Source organism: Vidua chalybeata, chromosome 5 (genome assembly GCF_026979565.1).
Source record: "Vidua chalybeata isolate OUT-0048 chromosome 5, bVidCha1 merged haplotype, whole genome shotgun sequence".
Classification (NCBI taxonomy): Eukaryota; Metazoa; Chordata; class Aves; order Passeriformes; family Viduidae; genus Vidua; species Vidua chalybeata.
Genome location: NC_071534.1, coordinates 2,769,057 through 2,787,796, shown reverse-complemented (window position 1 = coordinate 2,787,796; position 18,740 = coordinate 2,769,057). Strand labels below are relative to the sequence as shown.

At 39.6% G+C, this 18,740-nt stretch overlaps 1 protein-coding gene across 1 annotated transcript in view; it reads right to left on the bottom strand.

The window, feature by feature from the left end:
• The window catches only part of PDE3A (phosphodiesterase 3A), a 222,608-nt gene that overhangs the window by 6,858 nt on the left and 197,010 nt on the right, over nucleotides 1-18,740 (bottom strand). The window contains exons 6-14 of the mRNA XM_053943940.1: nucleotides 16,893-17,112; nucleotides 14,489-14,574; nucleotides 13,863-14,032; nucleotides 12,802-12,939; nucleotides 8,591-8,702; nucleotides 7,237-7,350; nucleotides 5,554-5,753; nucleotides 3,663-3,866; nucleotides 1,594-1,749 (exon numbers count right to left, since the gene is read on the bottom strand). Of these exons, the coding sequence (XP_053799915.1) occupies nucleotides 1,594-1,749; nucleotides 3,663-3,866; nucleotides 5,554-5,753; nucleotides 7,237-7,350; nucleotides 8,591-8,702; nucleotides 12,802-12,939; nucleotides 13,863-14,032; nucleotides 14,489-14,574; nucleotides 16,893-17,112 (1,400 nt within the window). The remainder of the gene's footprint in view (nucleotides 1-1,593; nucleotides 1,750-3,662; nucleotides 3,867-5,553; nucleotides 5,754-7,236; nucleotides 7,351-8,590; nucleotides 8,703-12,801; nucleotides 12,940-13,862; nucleotides 14,033-14,488; nucleotides 14,575-16,892; nucleotides 17,113-18,740) is intronic.

Below are 18,740 nucleotides of genomic sequence, written 5' to 3'. Positions count from 1 at the left end.
AAAGCAAGTCCAAGAAAGAAAATGTTCTCTGTTCTGGATCCCATTTCTAAATGATGGAAAATAACACAGGGTCATACTGTGGAACAGATAATATCTTCCCACATCTGTATCCTCACAAGCTTGATTCACTCTCCAAGGCTTTGCTGATATGAATATATTTGGGCTGATATAACTTTTATTGGAGAAAAGGAAAGTCATATTCTCCATCTGTTGAACTGCTTCTGTCTGCATGCACTAGTCATCCACATAAGCTATGATCATCACCAGAACTGTGAAGTACAGTTTGTTGGGACAGTTGTAAGGAAGAAGAAAAGCATTTCCTGAAAGAAAATTTGGGGCATGAAGGTTGTTTTGAGACATACTGTCTTTGTTTAATAAAAAAAAATGAAAACAAAAATGGAACCAGCTATATTCATACTATAGGTAAGGTTCATCGTAGTTTCTTTTTCTTGGGAGATTTGAAGGAAATGATGAAGCCTCAGGTCAATGCCTGAATTATGTCCCTTTCCCTGTCTCTTTACATACTCCAGAAGGCAGCAGCAAATCCTGGTTGGATTTTTTTTTTCCAAACTGTGAGTGCAGTAAATTTAAGGGAAGTTGAAAAAGCTTTAAAAGGGATTAGTCTGTGAGTCCAAGTTACTGCTCAGCCTGCCTGAGAAGCCTGTGAGTTGTCTTGTTCAGTGATTTAGCCTGCTTGCTTCTGGAAAAGAAAGGATGTAGAGTTTAATCTGACCAGAACATTCAAAACGCTCCCGCTCAGGAAACAGAGGAACAGCCCTGATCCTTGCACTCAGCAGGGCTAAATAGGTTAAAATGAGAAAATTAGGTTCAATTAAGGGCTCCCTTACACCTAGAAAGAGAGGAGCAGTGCCTGGCCGAATTCCCAGGGCTTTCTAAACCAGCCTGTGCCTGTCCTCCTCCCTTGTGCCACCAGCATGGCCTTGAGTAATTAGTGCAGTTGTACTGACCAACCTCTGAGAGCTGCAAGGGCTGTCTTAAAACTGAAATGTGGGTCAGGATCAATGTGTAGGGAGCAGCTGTGGTTGGTCTGTGATGAACTGAAAGCCAGTGCTGCAGTCCTGCTCTGCACATAAAGGTTCTGGTTGTGTGAACAGAGCTAAAACTATCCCACTGCTCTGTTTAGACCATCTCAACAAGGATGTTGTGTCCACTTTTGGAGACTACATGTCAATAAAAGTGTGAGGCTGCAGAGAAGAGCCATGAGAACCAGCTGATGTCCCGAGAGAACACAGAAGGAAGGATGAAAACACAGTTTGCACTAAAGAAGAGGGAAATGACAGCTATGATGACTGACAATAGGGAAAAAAAAAAAAAGAGGAAAGGAACACTTGTTCACCATGCCAGTGCTTGTCCACAGTGCCAGCCTTGAACAGTTCAGCCTGCAGAAACACATTTCTGAGGACACACCAGAAACTTCAGTGGAAAAAGGACTTTTACTGGTCCAGCAAAAAAAAAAAATGGATTAATGTGACTCTAGCCAACCTCTTTGCCCCTACTCTCTGTGATTTTCCACTGGCCACCAGCACTGTCATGCTCCAGAACACCAGGCAGGCAGCTTTGGAATGCCTTTACCTGTTCATAAAACTCATTGACGATGCCTTCTGTCCACTGCAGGTGCAAGTCCTTGCACTTGGCAGGCCCGTTGATGTCAGCCAGTTTGATGCACATCTGACAAACCAGCAAGCGGTCGTTCTCGTTGGTCCAGTCAATTCCAACATCGTCGTTCACCTAGGAGACAGGGAAAAGGAAACCAACGTGGTCATCCCAGGCAAAAGAGGAAGATATTTAGCTATTTGACAAAATCACTAGCATAAGCAGGTGAGCTAACCCCAGGCTGGAATTAACAATATGGAAAGGGAAAAATAAGTGAAGACCAAGGAACACTGAGATGAATAATGAGAAGTCAGTATCATTATTATATATATTATATATAGTATAATATATAATATATATACTATATATAAAAAGAATAATATTATATGTATACTATATATAATGAATAATATAGTATACATAGAAAATATATATAGAAAATATGTTATAGATCGAAAATATATTATAATAGATTATAATATATAATATATATAATATAATATATATTATATTATATAATATATAATATATAATGTATAATGTATAATATATAATATATAATATATAATGTATAATATATTATAACATATTATATTATAATATATACTGTATATAATAATAGTATATATTATATTATATTATATATATTATATTATATTATATTATATTATATTATATTATATTATATTATATTATATTATATTATATTATATTATATTATATTATATTATATTATATATAACAATATTATGCATTATATATATAGTATAATATTATCTATTAGAAGTGCACATTATGCACCTGTTTGAAAGCATTTACTAGGAAAACAAAGAAATGCAATCTTTCCATGACATTTTTCAAGAAGTTGATACCTACTGGTGTATAAATACAAATTACTATAAAATATCATGATGGCTTGATTGCAGCGTGAAGATGTGTGTAATGAGCTTATTTCCCTGTTTGACATCAGCATGGCTGAAACTATTTCCTCCCTTTTTTCCTTTTCTCTATTTTTCCCATACCTCTCACAAGAAAAAGTGATACATACTGTCAGCTGCTCTAAAATAAAAGCAGAAAGGTTAAGGTTGGAGGGGACATGACTAGCAGGGGTGCAGAAGGAGCTCAGATTTTTATGGATCTACAGATCAGTTCTCTTTCTATCCTGAACCATATCTAGGGCCTTTCTCCACAACATCTTAAAGCCTGACAAAGAGAGATGTTACAGGGAAATGGAAAATAAAATGAGTTGTACACGTGGAGGTTTCGAAGTGTCAGCATACAGATCCATCCTAAGTAATGCCAGATTGATAAAAACATTTTATCCATGCCACCAAAACAGCTAGGAGGTCCCAGATACAAAACACACTGGTTTTGGGGGTTTCTCACAAGGAACAAGAAAGCAGTACCAGCTCCAAAGGCAGGTATCTAGTTAACAGGCCAAAAGCTTTGATGGGTGATGGAGTTTATTAAAATATCTTAATAGGAGGTGATTCCCAATAAGTTAGGTTGAAACTGTAAACAGTTTTTAGGAATGGTTTCCCAGGGTTGTGATTTTATGGCTCACTGAATGGAGCATGCAGGAAAGATGTTTAGTGACCACGCTTTCACTGCATTTGAAATTAGAATGACAAAACTGCTCTGATTTCTGCTTTCATAATGCAATAGTACAACTAAATCAGTAAAAATTCACTTAAGGTGGCCATTATGGAAACTGGGTAATAACACCTTTGATTTTTCCCGAGTGCTTTTCTAATAGGTCTAAGTGCCAGTGAACAAGAAAGCAATCTTGAAAAGTAGAATGTAAAAACAGTTTGTGATATTTTTAGCCTTAAACCACTTTCTGAAAAAAAAGTAAATATATATATGAGAAGAGAAGCTGTGTCACTAACTTTAAATGAGTAAAAACCCATCAGAAAGGCCAGATTATTATTCAACATTTTACAGCAGCCAAAAGGACATTCAGAGGAAATAGAAACCCTTTTTTGCTGGATGCTACCAAGGCCCACAATCTTTTCTGACCGTTCCCCAGAAACCCAAACTGATCTCACCTTGGCGTTGAACTTGGCAACGAAATCAAAGTGCTTCTTCAGGTCAGTAGCCAGAATGGCCTCGATGACGAGGAAGCGGAAATGCTTGAACTCCACGTGGTCCAGGTTGACCAGGAAGTTGTACTCTGGCCTGGACATGAAGAGGTTCCAGGCAGCAGCAGCGTGGTGGTTCTCCAGCACGGAGCGGTCGTTGTACAGCACCGCCTGTGGAAGCAACGCGGGCAAGGGGCAGCTGAGGAATATCTTGGCAAAACCATCTCAGCAAAATCATCTTGGCAAAACCATCTTAGCAAAATCATCTCGGCAAAACCATCTTAGCAAAACCATCTTAGCAAAACCATCTCAGCAAAACCATCTCGGCAAAACCATCTCGGCAAAATCATCTTGGCAAAATCATCTCGGCAAAACCATCTCTGAAAACCATCTCAGCAAAAATCATCCTGGCAAAATCATCTTGGTAAAAATCATCCTAGCAAAATCATCTCAGCAAAACCATCTCTGCAAACCATCTCAGCAAAAATCATCCTGGCAAAATCATCTTGGCAAAAATCGTCCTAGCAAAACCATCTACGCAAAACCATCTTGGCAAAATCACAGCAATGGATCATCCTGTTTCAGCCCATAGGTTGATGGCTAATATAACAGAGGTGTGTGCTTCCCTGATTGCCAGAATGAGCCTCACCAGTTGTGTCCATGTAGGACTGATTCCAAACACAGAAACGGGTGAAATTCCAGTTTGTAACCTGAAACATACTCAGCCTGACAGATATCTCAGGGCTAAAATCCAAATCTTTATCAAAATAAGATACTGAACTCTCATAGTAATGGTAATTCCATTCAGAAAATAACAAAAAAAAAAGTTTTTTCCTATTAATTTATTTTCAAACTAGAGCCAGTACAAAAAGGCTAATCTAACTTCCTTTTCTGATTTTTACAAGCACAGAGCTATAGCACTTGTTTCTTACAATTAGATTTAAAAGATAGCACATGTCTTCTCCCAGTCTATTTATCTGGCCAGAGTATCAAAGCTTTTGATCACAGAAATACAATGGAAATGAAAGGATGAGAAGCATTTCTATCAATCCATAGACACAAAGTGACACCAGAGCAAGTTCAGGTGACTTGCTCTTGGTGACAGAGGAAGTTTGGTTGTAAGCTAGGGAGTAAATGCAGAATTTCTGCATCCCTACCCAACCTGCCACCATTAAGATATTTTTTTTTTTTTTAAATTTCCTCATGAATAGAAGTATTTTTCAGCACAGTGTGCTGAAACCAGGCAGGTCAGCTACGTAAAGCAGGGAAAGATGATCTCATAATTAAGCCAATAAAGAGTGAGTCAGAATTGCTGAATTCAACTCTGAGGACTGGCAGTAACTTCTGTGTAACCTTAGGCAAGCCTCAATTCTACATTTATAACACTGAGATTATTTTCCACTCCCTGCCTCCAAACGCTTTCATAAAAAGACTGAAGCTGCTCATCTTCTATAGAAGCAACAGAAAATGTGTTATGATCACGCACAATTAACTTGCAAAGCACAGCCAGCCACACAACTGGGATGTTTTATTTTATTTAATCCTTCTGTGCGTTACTTGGCAGAATAATTCTTCCATTCTTCCACAGTTACAGGTTCTCTATCAGTCAGCAGAGCTTTACCTTCTTCACTGACACAGTTTATCAGTACCTTTCTCAACAGCTCTGCTAACTGAGGGTGTGTAAGAAGACTCTTACCAGCAATCCCCAAGCGAAGCGATTATTTCTGTCACTTTGACAAGCTGTTTCAAAATATTTGGCAGACTTGTGCTTAATGGAAGCCACAGGCACCACTAGCAAGGAAAAGCTGTCATCGAGACCTTCCAAACTGTACAGCAACACTGCCTGAGATTTATTTACCTGAGGAGCACTCGTTGCTACCAAGAAGGCATTGGTCCTTCCTGGGTGATCATAATCATGCATGGCTGCAGCTACATAAAGAGCCATGAGCTCCAGGGCAGGGATGTTGCCAGCCAGGCATCCGTAGCTGTCGTCTGTAGGTGTGTATGTCTTTGAAAACACATATCCCATGTGGCCGTGAGTGATTCCACTGTCAGAATCTGAGCAGAAATAAAGAAAGGGAAACAGTAAAAAATCCAGTGCCACTTTTTCAGTAAGAAAGGCAGTAAAGCAGGGAGAGAAGGAGCAAATTCACAGTAAGAATAAATGCAGCCTGACCTCAGTGCTTTCTGTGCCTATGATCCAGTACAATAAGGCAAACAAATTCTGATCCCACCTGGGGATCTTCCAGCCCTCCAGCAAAACCTATCCTCCAACTATGTAAGTTACAAGCAGTAAAACATGGATTCACAGCCATGCTGGAGCTTTGTGGGGAAACTTGATCTTCCCACTCCTTCCTCTAATTTCCTTCATCATGTAGACAAGTCCATGAGACACTGATAGGCCTTAAAGCAATGGACTAGAATTTAATAATTAAATCACAGTGCATGTTTTGCAATACAAATGTCTAGACTTTGGATCTTTGCTGATAATCCTCTTATCATCCCCTTTTTGAAGCATCTTGAGCATACCTGTCAGAGACAGATACTGAGATGCTTTGCTAATTTAATCTGAATGACCTCAAATGGATCTTGCATGCAGCTGAACAATGTCTTTCAAATAACAAACATCAAAAAGCCCCAGAGCTCAACCCTTTTCATTCCACCTCAGCTACAAAACCACTGAAATCCCTTGCTAATAATTTTTTTCCAGGAATAAAACCATTTAACACCACACAGACACAAAAAAAAAAAAAAAAAGAATGAAAAAAAAGCATAAATGGAGCAAACTCCTGCTTTTCCAGCAACTCTCTGAGAGCTCCCACAAAACACAGACAGGTCCTCTAGTTGCCACAGCTGAACATGGAGAAATTAATATAAAAAATGCAAGAAGAACAGCTTCCTGTAGTGAGCAATCCTAAAACAGAAGAAGAGTGGTCTTGTAAAGCAATTTCCAGATGGTAACAAGTCTTTTTATTTGGAGATAGTGAGGAAAAGCAAAGAACACTTCAGGAGAGCCAAGCAGTGCCAAGTGCACAGCACTGCCTGCATGCCCCAGAAATTGTAGAATAGCAAAACAATGAAGAGTTTGAGGATTTAAGGCTACACTGCCTCTGGTACGGCACTGCGGTCTTCCTAGGAAATAATAGTAGTAATAATAATAATAATAATAATAATAATAATAATAATAATAATAATAATCATAATCATAATCATAATCCAGTCTTCCTAGGAAAAAGCCTTTTGCAAAAATCCCAAACTTTTGCAAAAATCAAATGGTAACAAACATCTGTCATTAAAGGTGACCACAAAGGCTTGCATTCACCCATCATTAAATGTTAAGTATTAGGTTTTGGAGGAACAATTCCATTCCCTTCCAGGTTACACAAACACACCTGAACACCTTCAACATCCATTGTGCTACTGAACTTCAACGCCGTGTTACAGACTGCAAAAAAAATCCTGCATGCAATATCCCCAGCTGCTGCCTTTGCTGCTGCAAATTTCATGAGAGAAACTTTAGGATGACAAGATTTAAATATACCTGAGTCACTTGCTGAGCCGTGGTCATTGATCACAGTTGGGAGTCCTGGGATGGGCTGGGTTGTGAGGTACCACACGGCGTGTAGAACATCAGTGGCATGGATTCGGTTGTGATCTGTGGTGGGAAGAAAACCATCCAGCTATAAAACATCAGGAGATTTCTGACAGAGGGCTATCAGCACCATCTAGTGGGTACCGTGTGGCAGGCAATCCAGCAGAGACAAAACCAACATTATCACGAGCATCAGACCTGTTTTTACCTTTTTCACAGAAATGAAAAAAAAGGAAGATAAATTGATTTTGTATTAGAAAGAGATTCTTCTTTAGTAAAACAAAAAACAAAACAAAACACTTAAGAAAAAAACAAGGAAATAAAGTTCTAGGTTCACAAAAATCCCAGAGACTCTATGAATAGTTAAATGTTTTAAACAGAAAGGAATGGCTTCAGCAGAACGGGCTGTGGGACTTCCATCTCTAACCTCCTCAAGCTGTGATCTGCTGCTTTAGATCCCTGATCCAGTTCAAACACAAGGAAAAGATCGAAACTGAGTCTCTCACTCCCCCAGAACAGACTCCAAACCACCTGGCTGAAGGCATTTTGAGGTAGCTTTCCTTAAATCCTTCCCACTGTAGCTGCTCCAATTGGTATTTAATATTTGACAGAGAGACTACATGACTTTTAATGATGTCTCCCACATTTTTCTGTGAGTGTAGAGAAAACAGAGTGTTCTATGTTCCTCAGTGCTGGGTTTATCTGACACCTAAAAGGGGGTGATAACTCTTTCCTCTTTCCTCAAAACAAGAGTCTTTTGCAGCTGAAGCGCTTTGATAAATTTTATTTGGGGATGACTGAAAACAGTTGAAACAGGCTTTTGAGGGAATAAACACTTCCCACTGAAAAATATCAGCTAAGCTGTAGTAACTGAACAGGGTTCACTCATGTTTTGGGCATGTTTTTTCTGTTTATAAAGCTCATCTCCCCTTTGGTAGCATAGCACTGCTACTGTGTAAAAGCCCAAGTTGCCTTTAGGGGGTCAAATGTTTCAAGAACCTCCAACTGGAGCACTGGGGTACACTTGCATTATCAGGAAAGTCTTTACTTATAATAGCTTTATATGATTTCTGCCTTTCTGGCAGATTTTGCCATGAATTATGAAACAATGCAAAAAGATGGAATGCAAAGAAAAAAAAGATGACAGGCTGTGGCTCAGCACCAGCCTCTGCCTAGCCATCCATTTGGTCATGATGTACTGGAAGAAAAGAAAAGTAGTTTTATAATGCAAGAAGAAAAGCTTCAATACAAAATCCCCAAAACTTTAAGGAAGCATCATTGTGTGCCAGGAATTTTTACTTACAAGGTATCTCTCGGTATCCACACTCCAAGGCATGAAAGTAGTTCATAAATTCCCTCACTGGTATTTTAAAGGTTTCAAACAGCCCCATGTCGTCAAAAAGCCTGTATGATACCTGAAAAAAACAAAAAACAAAAAACAAAAAACCCCATGTTGCTAAGTAGATGAGAAAAACTCTACAAATTAGATACAAAACTCCTTAGGTTGAATTGTCCTGTGAAATCAGCTTTCCTGGTAGTATTTTCCCAAATTCTTGACTCAAATCAATTCCCAGAAAAGGAAGAACAAGCAAAGGACTGACAGAAGGGTGGCTCCTATGCATTGTGTCCTTGCTTTCTCTCCAATTTTGGAAGTGAAATGATAAAAATGACTCCAACAGGATATCAGGGGCAGCAAACAGCTTAGGAGGCAGAGCTGCTCTAAGCTTTCCTGCACCAAAGGTGACTGTAAACGTCCGGCAGAGGATGTATGGGAAGGAGAATGCCATGGATGAGTGAGGAGGTGTTCAGGAGAGATGAATGCTCAGAAATGTAAGCAGCGTCTGACACAAAATGGGCACTTCTGAAGACAAGTTTGAACTTGGCATACAAAATAATGGGACACAGTAAAAGCACTGCCTGGTCTTTTCACTTCTATCACAAATTGGACCCTAAAGCCTTGCAAAATCTTTATTTATTTACTGCTGGTAGCTAAATCCTGTCCTTTTGATGCCATCTGCCTGGTAATGACCTGCCTAGAGCTAAGCAACTTGAAGCACATTTGGACTGATGAGTGCTCTAGGGCAAGAAACAGTCACAAATTACAATTGTGTAAAACACAAATTAATTGTGTTTTACATCTGAGTATAAATCAAATGTCAATCCACACCTGCTTGTGTCTGTATATTTTGTATCTAAACTGGGACCTATGAGCTGCACCTAAAGTTGAATGAACATCAACTCCAAAAGTCCTGCCATTGTGGATTTTTAGGGTAACAATAAAAAAAAGAAAGGAAATGAATTTGCAGCGTTCATGACCTTCCTCCTGCCTCCCCTCATGGTCATTCCCTACCAGGAAAAACCTGCCTGTGAACTAATCCTGGCAAAGAGGTGATGGTGCAGAGGCAGGTGGAGTGTGGGGCCTGACCCCATCCAGGATGAGCCTCTAGTGACCAAAATCTGACAGGGGGGCTCTGCTGGGGGTCCCAGCTCTCACTTCTCTTCCTACCATAACTGAGCTACTGTGCTCTGGAAGGCAAGAGCTCAGAATAAAAGGCAGGGCCTGTAAAAGACTCTCTGAAAACCCCATGGGACCCCCCCTGTGTTTAGGCAGAGTGAATAGAGTGACCTCATGCATAATGAGGATTAGAATTTGCACATAACCCTGTTTATCTCTCTAGAATCGTGGCTTAACTGCATCAGCTGGGGTCCAGTATTTTACCAACAGACAGATGAGTCTTGCATTCTAGTGTTAGGTCAGTGGAATGCTAGCCACTTATTTCCAGCAAAACATCTCTGTATAAAAAGAGGAATCATAATGAAATAATATCCAGCACGACCAAATCTTACTTGTCTACACTAGCAGAACTGGACAGGTACCTTAAATAAAGCATGTCATAAAAGCATGGTTTTTCTCTCCTTGGATTTTGGGGGCTGGGAAATTCCATAGTTGAAAAGAAGCAAAGCTGACTGTGATGTGTAGCAATTACAGCTTTTCCCTCTGATTTGGAGTAAAATGGCATTATTCTCTGGGGTCATTAGATAACATACACAGCCAAGCAAGTAATTTGGCCATTTTAATAAATATTTTTTTTTTTAATTCTTTCTTTATTTCTTTCTCTTTCTTTTTTGGGCCCAGCAAGAAAAGCTGTCACAGGTTTTAGTCTTACAGGAGCTGTAAGGAAAGTGTTAAGTGTGACTGAAGATATTGTTGAATTTTATGGCCTCTTATGAAGCAACAGCTCAGTTCTGAGAGCTTGGCTCTTGGTTTGTGAAATGAGACTGAATTCATGCTCCTCTCTGAACCCTGTCATGCACATTTGTCACTGCCACATTGACTGGGCTTGCCACTCCAGTTTGCACAGATGCTTTCACGGTTCCTGACTGGTTTGGGGTCTTTTTATATGTCTAAATCAATTTAACATTCCACAGAGAAGGAACAGATATCTCAAACAGCTTCAAAGATGCTAAGCCAGCATTTGCCTTCAAAACTGAATGCTTCCCTGGAGGCATGTGTCAACTTTGCTTTGTTCCATCTCATAAATTTAACCTAGCATGGCAAACACAGTTAATTCAGCTTTTTAATTGACTCTTTTTTTTTTTTTTTGAATGGGTTAGTCTATTTAATAGAAAAATACAGAGAATAAATCATTAGAGCTTTTGTTTACCTTTGTTAATAATATCCTAGGATTTAAAAATCAAACCAGAAAAAAAAAATAGTGCTTTTGGCTGGAGAAAAAGAATTATATACTTTAGTTTCCTGATTTCTGAAAATAATTTCATCAGCAACATCTGAGTAGGTGGGGGTAATAAGGATCTCTATTTTGTGAACAAGGTTGAACTTGCTGTTAGGGAGAAGGAGTTATTATAAACAGCTGTTACAGAAAATGTTGAATTTTCATCACAAATATTAAAGCTTCTCTATTTTATTTCTCAAGCCTCATTTTGTAGAGCTGTGAAGTGGATAACATGTTGGGAACCTGTGCAAAAACTAGATTTTGGGAAGTTGAGTGAGGAGATTTAATGCAATTTGAGGGAAACACAGAGGTACAGAACCCCATGCAGCTTGGTGAAATGCTTAAAGCCTAGAGAGGGACCCATGTAAAACCAGAACTCTCATCCAAACTGTTCTTTATGCCATTAAAAGAAAGTTCTGGTCTTCCTTATGTTTCATTCATCATTCTATTATCACTCCATGCTATTAGAGAAATGAGTATGACCTAGAAGAGCATTTCAATCCCACACTCACTGTCTAGTGCAGAAGTGCCTCAATGAGCACCACTGAATTTACCCAGTAAATATATCCAATATCCACAGTTTGCCTGTTTCTCTAAAATGAACCTAGACACTTGGCAGGCTGGTCAAACTCAGATGTTGCTTGCCAAGCTGCAGAACACTAAAAAGCAGACCACAGAATAAATTTGAATTCATGCCATGGTTTTCCTTGTTGACCACTGGATAATTGAATCTAGCTGAATAATAGGTAACCACCAAGGGACTGTGATTTGATCCAGCATTCTCTGAAGCTTGTTACACTGAAATCTGCCTGACACACTAACCTCTGTGTTTCTTGGGGGGGAGTGGTGATAATTGTACCACATTGTACCAATTAACTTTATCTCCTCTTTCCAGCACTCATCACTACATAATGCCTTGTAAAGTGATCCTTGTTCAGTCTGATTCTCTCGGGCTTTTTTCCCCTTTCATTCCTAAATAATAATAAAAATAATTACTTGCTTTTCCTGTTTAATAATCTTCAATACTTTTATAAGAAAAAAGTGAGTAATTTATCAGTGTGCCACAAATAGGGGCATAAGAGAGTAGAAAGTTCAGCCTAGGAAGTGATTATGGAAGGTGACACTAATCGTGCTGGCTAGACACAGGCTGTGTCAGTAACTGAATTAAACCCACAGGAAGGAATAAAAACCTGAGAGCTGAAAGAAAGACTAGTGAGCTCTCTCAGCTCATAGCAAATCTTCCCTACGTAATGTTATATGAATTTTCTCTCTAAGTTCTGATTCTTTAAAAATGAGGGAATATTCTTTCTACCCTCACTTCCTCAAACCTTGCTTTCTTGCCCAGCCTGAAATCTGAAACCTTTTATTTGTGGGATCTTATACTGAAATCTTCAGTATATAAGAGGACTAAAACTCTATATATCTTGCACCCACTGAATATATTTACTGTTTAGCCCTCCCATGCTAAACCCTGTGAGAAATCCTTTCCCAAAGAACTCAGTAAGGGCTGGAAGCATCTCAGGAGAATATTCAGAAAAGCAGAGAGCAAAAGGCAAAATAGGTGCGTGATTTTTATCTTTCACATTTTTAAATTTAAAAATAAAGGCATTCAAAAGTAAGGAATATAATGAGGCAGAGTTCATATTGTCAGCTTTGAATTAGGTATCAGGGATCACAGTTCCTTGGACCATCAGGTTGTAAGGACAATGCCTTTTAACATGTCTGTGTCTAAATCTGTCAACATTCCACCCTGACACTGCAGACAAGGTGCACCTCTCACCTGACTGAGAATCCGACCACATTTCTTCCCAATTTTTTCCACCAAATCAAAGATTGGGAAGTTCCAACTATTTAGCTGCTCCATCAAGGGATCCAAGTTGTCCATAACCAGAGGCTCAGGAGCCAGTACAGGCTTGTCCTGTGCCAGAAATCAGAATAAAAAGGATTGTTAGTTCAGTGAAGCATCTCAAGCAAAAATTGATGCTCTTAAAAGCTAAAGTCACATTAGCATCATGTGTGAGTGGTACTTCACTCAGCTCAGTGTAGATGTCCTCATTTCTTGCAGCCCTGCAGCTACTCACTCTCCTTTGTAATGTGTTTCACTTGAATGGCTAGGAAATTCTGTTTATGAAACAGCAGTGTCTGCACTTAGCACTGAGACTCATTCATTCACTCATGGGAATCATTCATTCATTTCCAAGGGAGGCTGCCTTCATTGTGAAATTCACTGTGGTACAGAGAGAAAAGCTCTCAGTTTCTGCTTCTGCATCAGGACCCATTCACTAGACTCTAACATGGCTAACAGAGCTCAGTCCAAGTGAAGATTTGTAGTCCTTAAACTGAAACCTATCTATTTTTCAAGGTCTGCAAATAAAAGTTGGGTTGTGCAACCATTTCACATTTCTCCCAGTATACTCCCTGGAATTTTATTTTACTTAGAAACTGGGGATGAGTAAATGCCAGAACATTTCAAGCAAAATGCCTTCACTCAGCATGTCCAACTCCAGCAGATTACAATAAAATTTTCAAGAGCTCCTGCCAACTGCAGATTATTAATTCAGTTGTACAACAGGCTGTGGAAAACTTAACTAAACAGAGCTTTCCCTCTGCATCTCAACCAAGCTCACAGCTGAATGCTGTGGGACAATCATCATTTGTTCATCACACTGAAACATTTGTTGTTTAAGACAATAATACCTTGCAGCACCCCTAGACCACTTTTTTTTTTCTGTGGGGATCTGGGTTTTTGGTTAGTTTGGTTTTCGTTTTGCGTATTTCTTTTCCCCCCTCAGTGTCTGCGCACACTCATTCTGTTGTGCTGGGGGAGCTTAGAGGAGCTACCTCAGGTGGTGTCAAGGGATGCAGGATGATGGTCTCGGGTGTGTAGGACCTACAGCCAGATCCCTTCCGTGGCTGCTCCTTGGAGCAATCCGTGTCGTCGTCGTTCTGCACGATGTCACTGCTGTCGCTGTTGTTGGTCTCGTAGTCAGAAGTGGCTTGAGCAGCATCATCTACAAACACAAATCACAAAGCCTGTGGTGTGAACAGCACGGGTTTCATGGAAGTCATCCCGTGACCTTCTGAATAACAGCAACAGGAGCTCTGACTCATAATACATATGTACTGCTTGGCTGGCTCTGAAGTTGGACAATCTGTCCGAGGGCATTAAAGATATACCCTGCAGAGTGTAAAAAATGGCAGCAGGGAATGAAGAGAGAAAAAATTTTGAGGACCATTATTTAAGTAAATTGAGGGGAACAGTATATCCTTTATAATTTACCTCCATAAGCATTTTGTACATGTTGTACATACGAAAAGGGAAGGAGCGTTTGGACATGAAATTGTCAAAGACAATTCCTATGGACTCACCTGTGTGTGTTCTCCTTTTATGACAGACAAGCTCGTCTGCCCTTTTAGTGGATGATTACTGAATTTGAGGGAACGAGGTGCTTTTGACAAAGAATTACCTGTTCTGTTCAGGGTGTGCGTAGTAGCATCATTTCTATTTAGTGTCCCATTGCCAGCTTCTGTTTGGTTGTAGGGTCTGCCACAGCTGAAATACATCAAGAAACACACACAATATGAAGAACCACGTGCCTTAGGGAGTCTTGTGCAAAAGGATTTCCCACTGGCAGTGTGAGATTATGTCATACAGTCGAAGTCATGGTTTAGGGTATGTTCTCCAGACAAAATCACAGGAGAGTGCTAAAGTTTTATTGCATCTCAGGACAAAAATACAGAAAGACCTTGGATTAACTGCCCACCAGCATTAAATTTGTGTTTTCAACAGTAAACCTGAACCAATAAAAAATGATTTTTTATTATTCCCTAAGTATCCTAGCACAAAATAAATCCCCTAGTTCTATACTAAAGATGAATTAAAATTATGAAACTGTGCCAGAGTCCCATACAATCTTACAGAATTCAGTTTGAACACAGTCATGATCTGGCTTCACTCTTCTTGCCTAAAATTTGAGTATGTTCCTCTTAAGCAGGAAAATGATATTTTATTATTACTTCAGTGACAGCATACCAAGTACATAAGAACCAAGAGGGCACAGTTTGCTTCATCATTTCCAGAACAGAAACACATTTTGGGAGGGGTCACACTATTATGACCTTTTAAAATGACTGGCTCTTCCCTACCATTAAAAAGCTTTATTCCTTGTGTATAGTTCCCTTTAAACCCTAATTACAACCTGACATTCTAACATTTTCTCTGGTTTGAGTCAGCATTTTGTGGCATGTCTTATATATAACAGTCTTCACAAAGCAAGTATTACAGAATTATTCGGATTGGTCAAACTTTGTACTAGAACCTTTGAACCATTTTAAGTTCAACATATAAAAATGGCTTAACTCCTGTGCCAGCTAGCTTTTGACTGGGTCATCCAAACATATCCTGGAGCCTGGTATGCCCTGCAAACATCATGAGTTCCTGAAAGAATTTCAAATAAAAATGCTGATCTCTATTCAATGATACCTGTAGTGCATAGCCAAGCAAATAAATCTTCTATCAGTCAGGTTGATAAACAAGATGAAAAAGGTATTAATTTCACTACTATCTACAACAATCTTACATTGATTATTTTTTGACATTTTAAATGCAATTCCTAACTGTTCTGTTTAATAGAAGGCTTCCAGAAATGAATGCCACTTGTGAAACAACAGTGTTTTGTTGAAGTGGTAATAAAGGCACAGCTTAATAAGAGACTGCAGCACCTTTATGCTATATTCCTGTTGTGTAATACAGTTTTAATTTCAAATTAACCTCTCCAAATCCCAATTCTGGTATTCCTTTGGAAAACTCTTAAAAGCACTTAAGTTTCTATTTAGTCATCTAAATCCATCTCAAAAGCCTGTTTGGATCCTACTCCAAAGTCCAGTGAGGATGACTCCCTTGAGCAAACTTGCAGTCTCAATTCTGACTTTCTCCCAGCCACCTCCTAGCCTTGCACACAGCACACTGAGACACATCCAATGTCACGTGATTGAAGGCAGAAACTAAAAACTATTTCCATAGATAGTCAAACTTGATAGTGCTCTCTGCTGGCTGGCCACTCATGCTATGGCCAAAAGTAACATCTGGTGAGTAAAGCAACCTTGATGCTGCCCTGGAACAGGCTTGGGAATACCAGTGTTTCCACTGTTCTGAGCTGGACACGTACTGCAAACTCCAGTAATTGGATTTAGCAACTGAATCCCTTCTGAGAAGACAAGCAGAACAACTTTCTTTCCGAAATGCTAATTTTGCAAAGCAGGTCTGGTCTGTGTTACCTAATAAAGGGGTACTTTTAAAGTAAGAAATTAAACTGTGTTACTGGAGCTCTGAGCAGTAGAAAGAACTCATCTGCAGTTGATTTCTGGAAAAAAAAAAAAAATCCCCACAGTATCTAATCTGACTCTGCCCAGGGAAGACAGGACCCACTCCTCCTGAGTGAAGGCTCAAAATCACAGAGTCTTCAGGCATTGCTGGCCCTAGCAGCCAGATTTTTCTATGCCACATCAGGTGCCTGCTGTGCAAGCCTTGGCCTGTGACCTAAAGGTGACTGCTCATGTCAAGGGCATGGCTCCAGAAACACAAGTTGCAAACATGAAACCCAACTTTGGGATCTGCAGGTTATTGACAAAGAATTTATTTAGGAATCAGGCTGTCCATCTGACAGGAGTAAAAGCAATAAATACAGCCAACAGTCTCCCACTTTAAAAGTATTTTGTAGCATTGATCTACACATTTACTGAAGTACTATAAACCTGAAATAGCAATATAAACACTGTAGTAAATCACAAAAACTTGTATGTGGGCCAACAGAGGGCTGTTCATGAGAACAGTGTGAAATGATGGCAAGGCACGTCAAATTATCATCTTACCTGCTGCAGATGATGGAGGGGCTGATAACAGGGTCTGACAGGCTAGGTGCACTCTGAGTAGAAGTTAAGACTTTGTGTGGCTTTAGGCCCTGCTTGGTGTCAGTGTCTGTAGGCTCTGGAAATGACACAGAAGATGTTTTTCCAGTAGGACTCGTGGCTGGCGTCCCCTGAATCGGTGAATGGCACGGGGAGGTGAGAGGTGAAATATTTGGTGGGATACCTGGCCAAGGACAAGAGGAGTCTTGTCAATTAACAGAAGTGGCAGATGGCTGTATTAGCTCACCGTGCAGAAATTCTCTTCTTGAGATGCACCAGCCCAGTCTCCAAAACCAAAAGAGATAACAGAATACTCTTCTCCACTCTGAGCCAAGCGCAGGGCTGCCACAGAGAGAGGAACTTCCACTGCTATCAGCCACTTTTACCTGCTGAAGATCTGGCTCAAAATACAAAGCATATTTTCCCTGGTGAGCAGGACGCACTAAGTGGACAGGCATGAAATGAGAGAGGAGTTTGTGGCATGACTGTTGGTATCAACATGTGCCAGTGACAGAGACACACAGCCCAGGCAGTTCCCAGACCCATCTGCTGTTTCTCTCTCACCGTCTCTAAAGCAGGGTCAAGGAAGGCTTACACACATTCCCAGAAAATTTGGACTTCTACATGTTTGAAGACTAGCAATAAAGCAAAAAGAGCAATTTTTAGTGGTCATACATTATACAAAATACTGCACTTCTGGGGCCATTTCTCATAGATTTTGGCATTGATCTTCAGCTTTGAGCTTATTTTTCAGTATCTGTTGCTCACTAAGGGAGACTTGCAACCATTTCTGCAGCATGTGGTGGTGTACACCTGAGCTAGAGCACAGAAATTGCCAATATCCACATGTGCAACACTAGCAAGATGTAGTTCTCCCTGTCCCTTTTTCCACCTGAGCACCACTGCCAAGGTGAAATGCACCCAGCGTTTAAACAAAGTGCTGCCTTCTCTTGGAATCCACTTTACAATTCCTAGTCTCAGACAAAATGAGACTCAAAGTGCAGAGGAGCAAATTTAAACTATCTTGAAAGGAAATGCATGGAAATTGAGTTACCTCCTGTTCTGAAGTTTGTAGGTACTCAGCCCCAGTTAATTTACCACAATCACCTTCAAAGCCAAAGGATAGCAAGGCCTTAGGAACTTGAAGGGGCTTTATGTTTGAATTTTGCCCCCTATCTAAATGCATTCCAGACACAAAAATTATCTTAAAATAAGGCAATATGTTGATCTAAGTTTATGAAACATTAACCTTGCAGGATATACATGTACAGTCCCAGTGTTTTTTCCCTGATAGAAGCTTACTGTGATAGGAAGCTAAAATATGATTTACTGATGAAAATCCAAGAGTTTAAAAAAAAAATCTGATAGTTACTGTGCTGTAATTTGGAGATATGCAGCATCTCTGTTTTGATTAAGGGTATTTCTTCAGCAAATGTGGTATGCATTTAGGGTCTTAATTCAATGATTGCAAGTAGGATATAATGCCAGTCCTGAGATCAGAACACTACAGCCTTCAGAGCAATTAAAATGTTATCAGATGGCCATGACACAGGGAAATGGCTTTAAAATACAGGAAACCTCCGTTTCACATTTATGAATTCATTGAGGTATCAGCTTTCCATCCAACAAAAATGTGTCTTTAAAAACATGTCACAGTCTGTTAGCTGCACAGGGGATAGAGTTGGATTATTATCTATCTTTGAGATATATGTTACCAAGTCATTCAGAACTCTTAGAGGATGCAATACATATGGTCTTCTTTTAACAATTTGAAAAAAGTCCTGAGAATTTAAACAGCACTTTTCACAATAA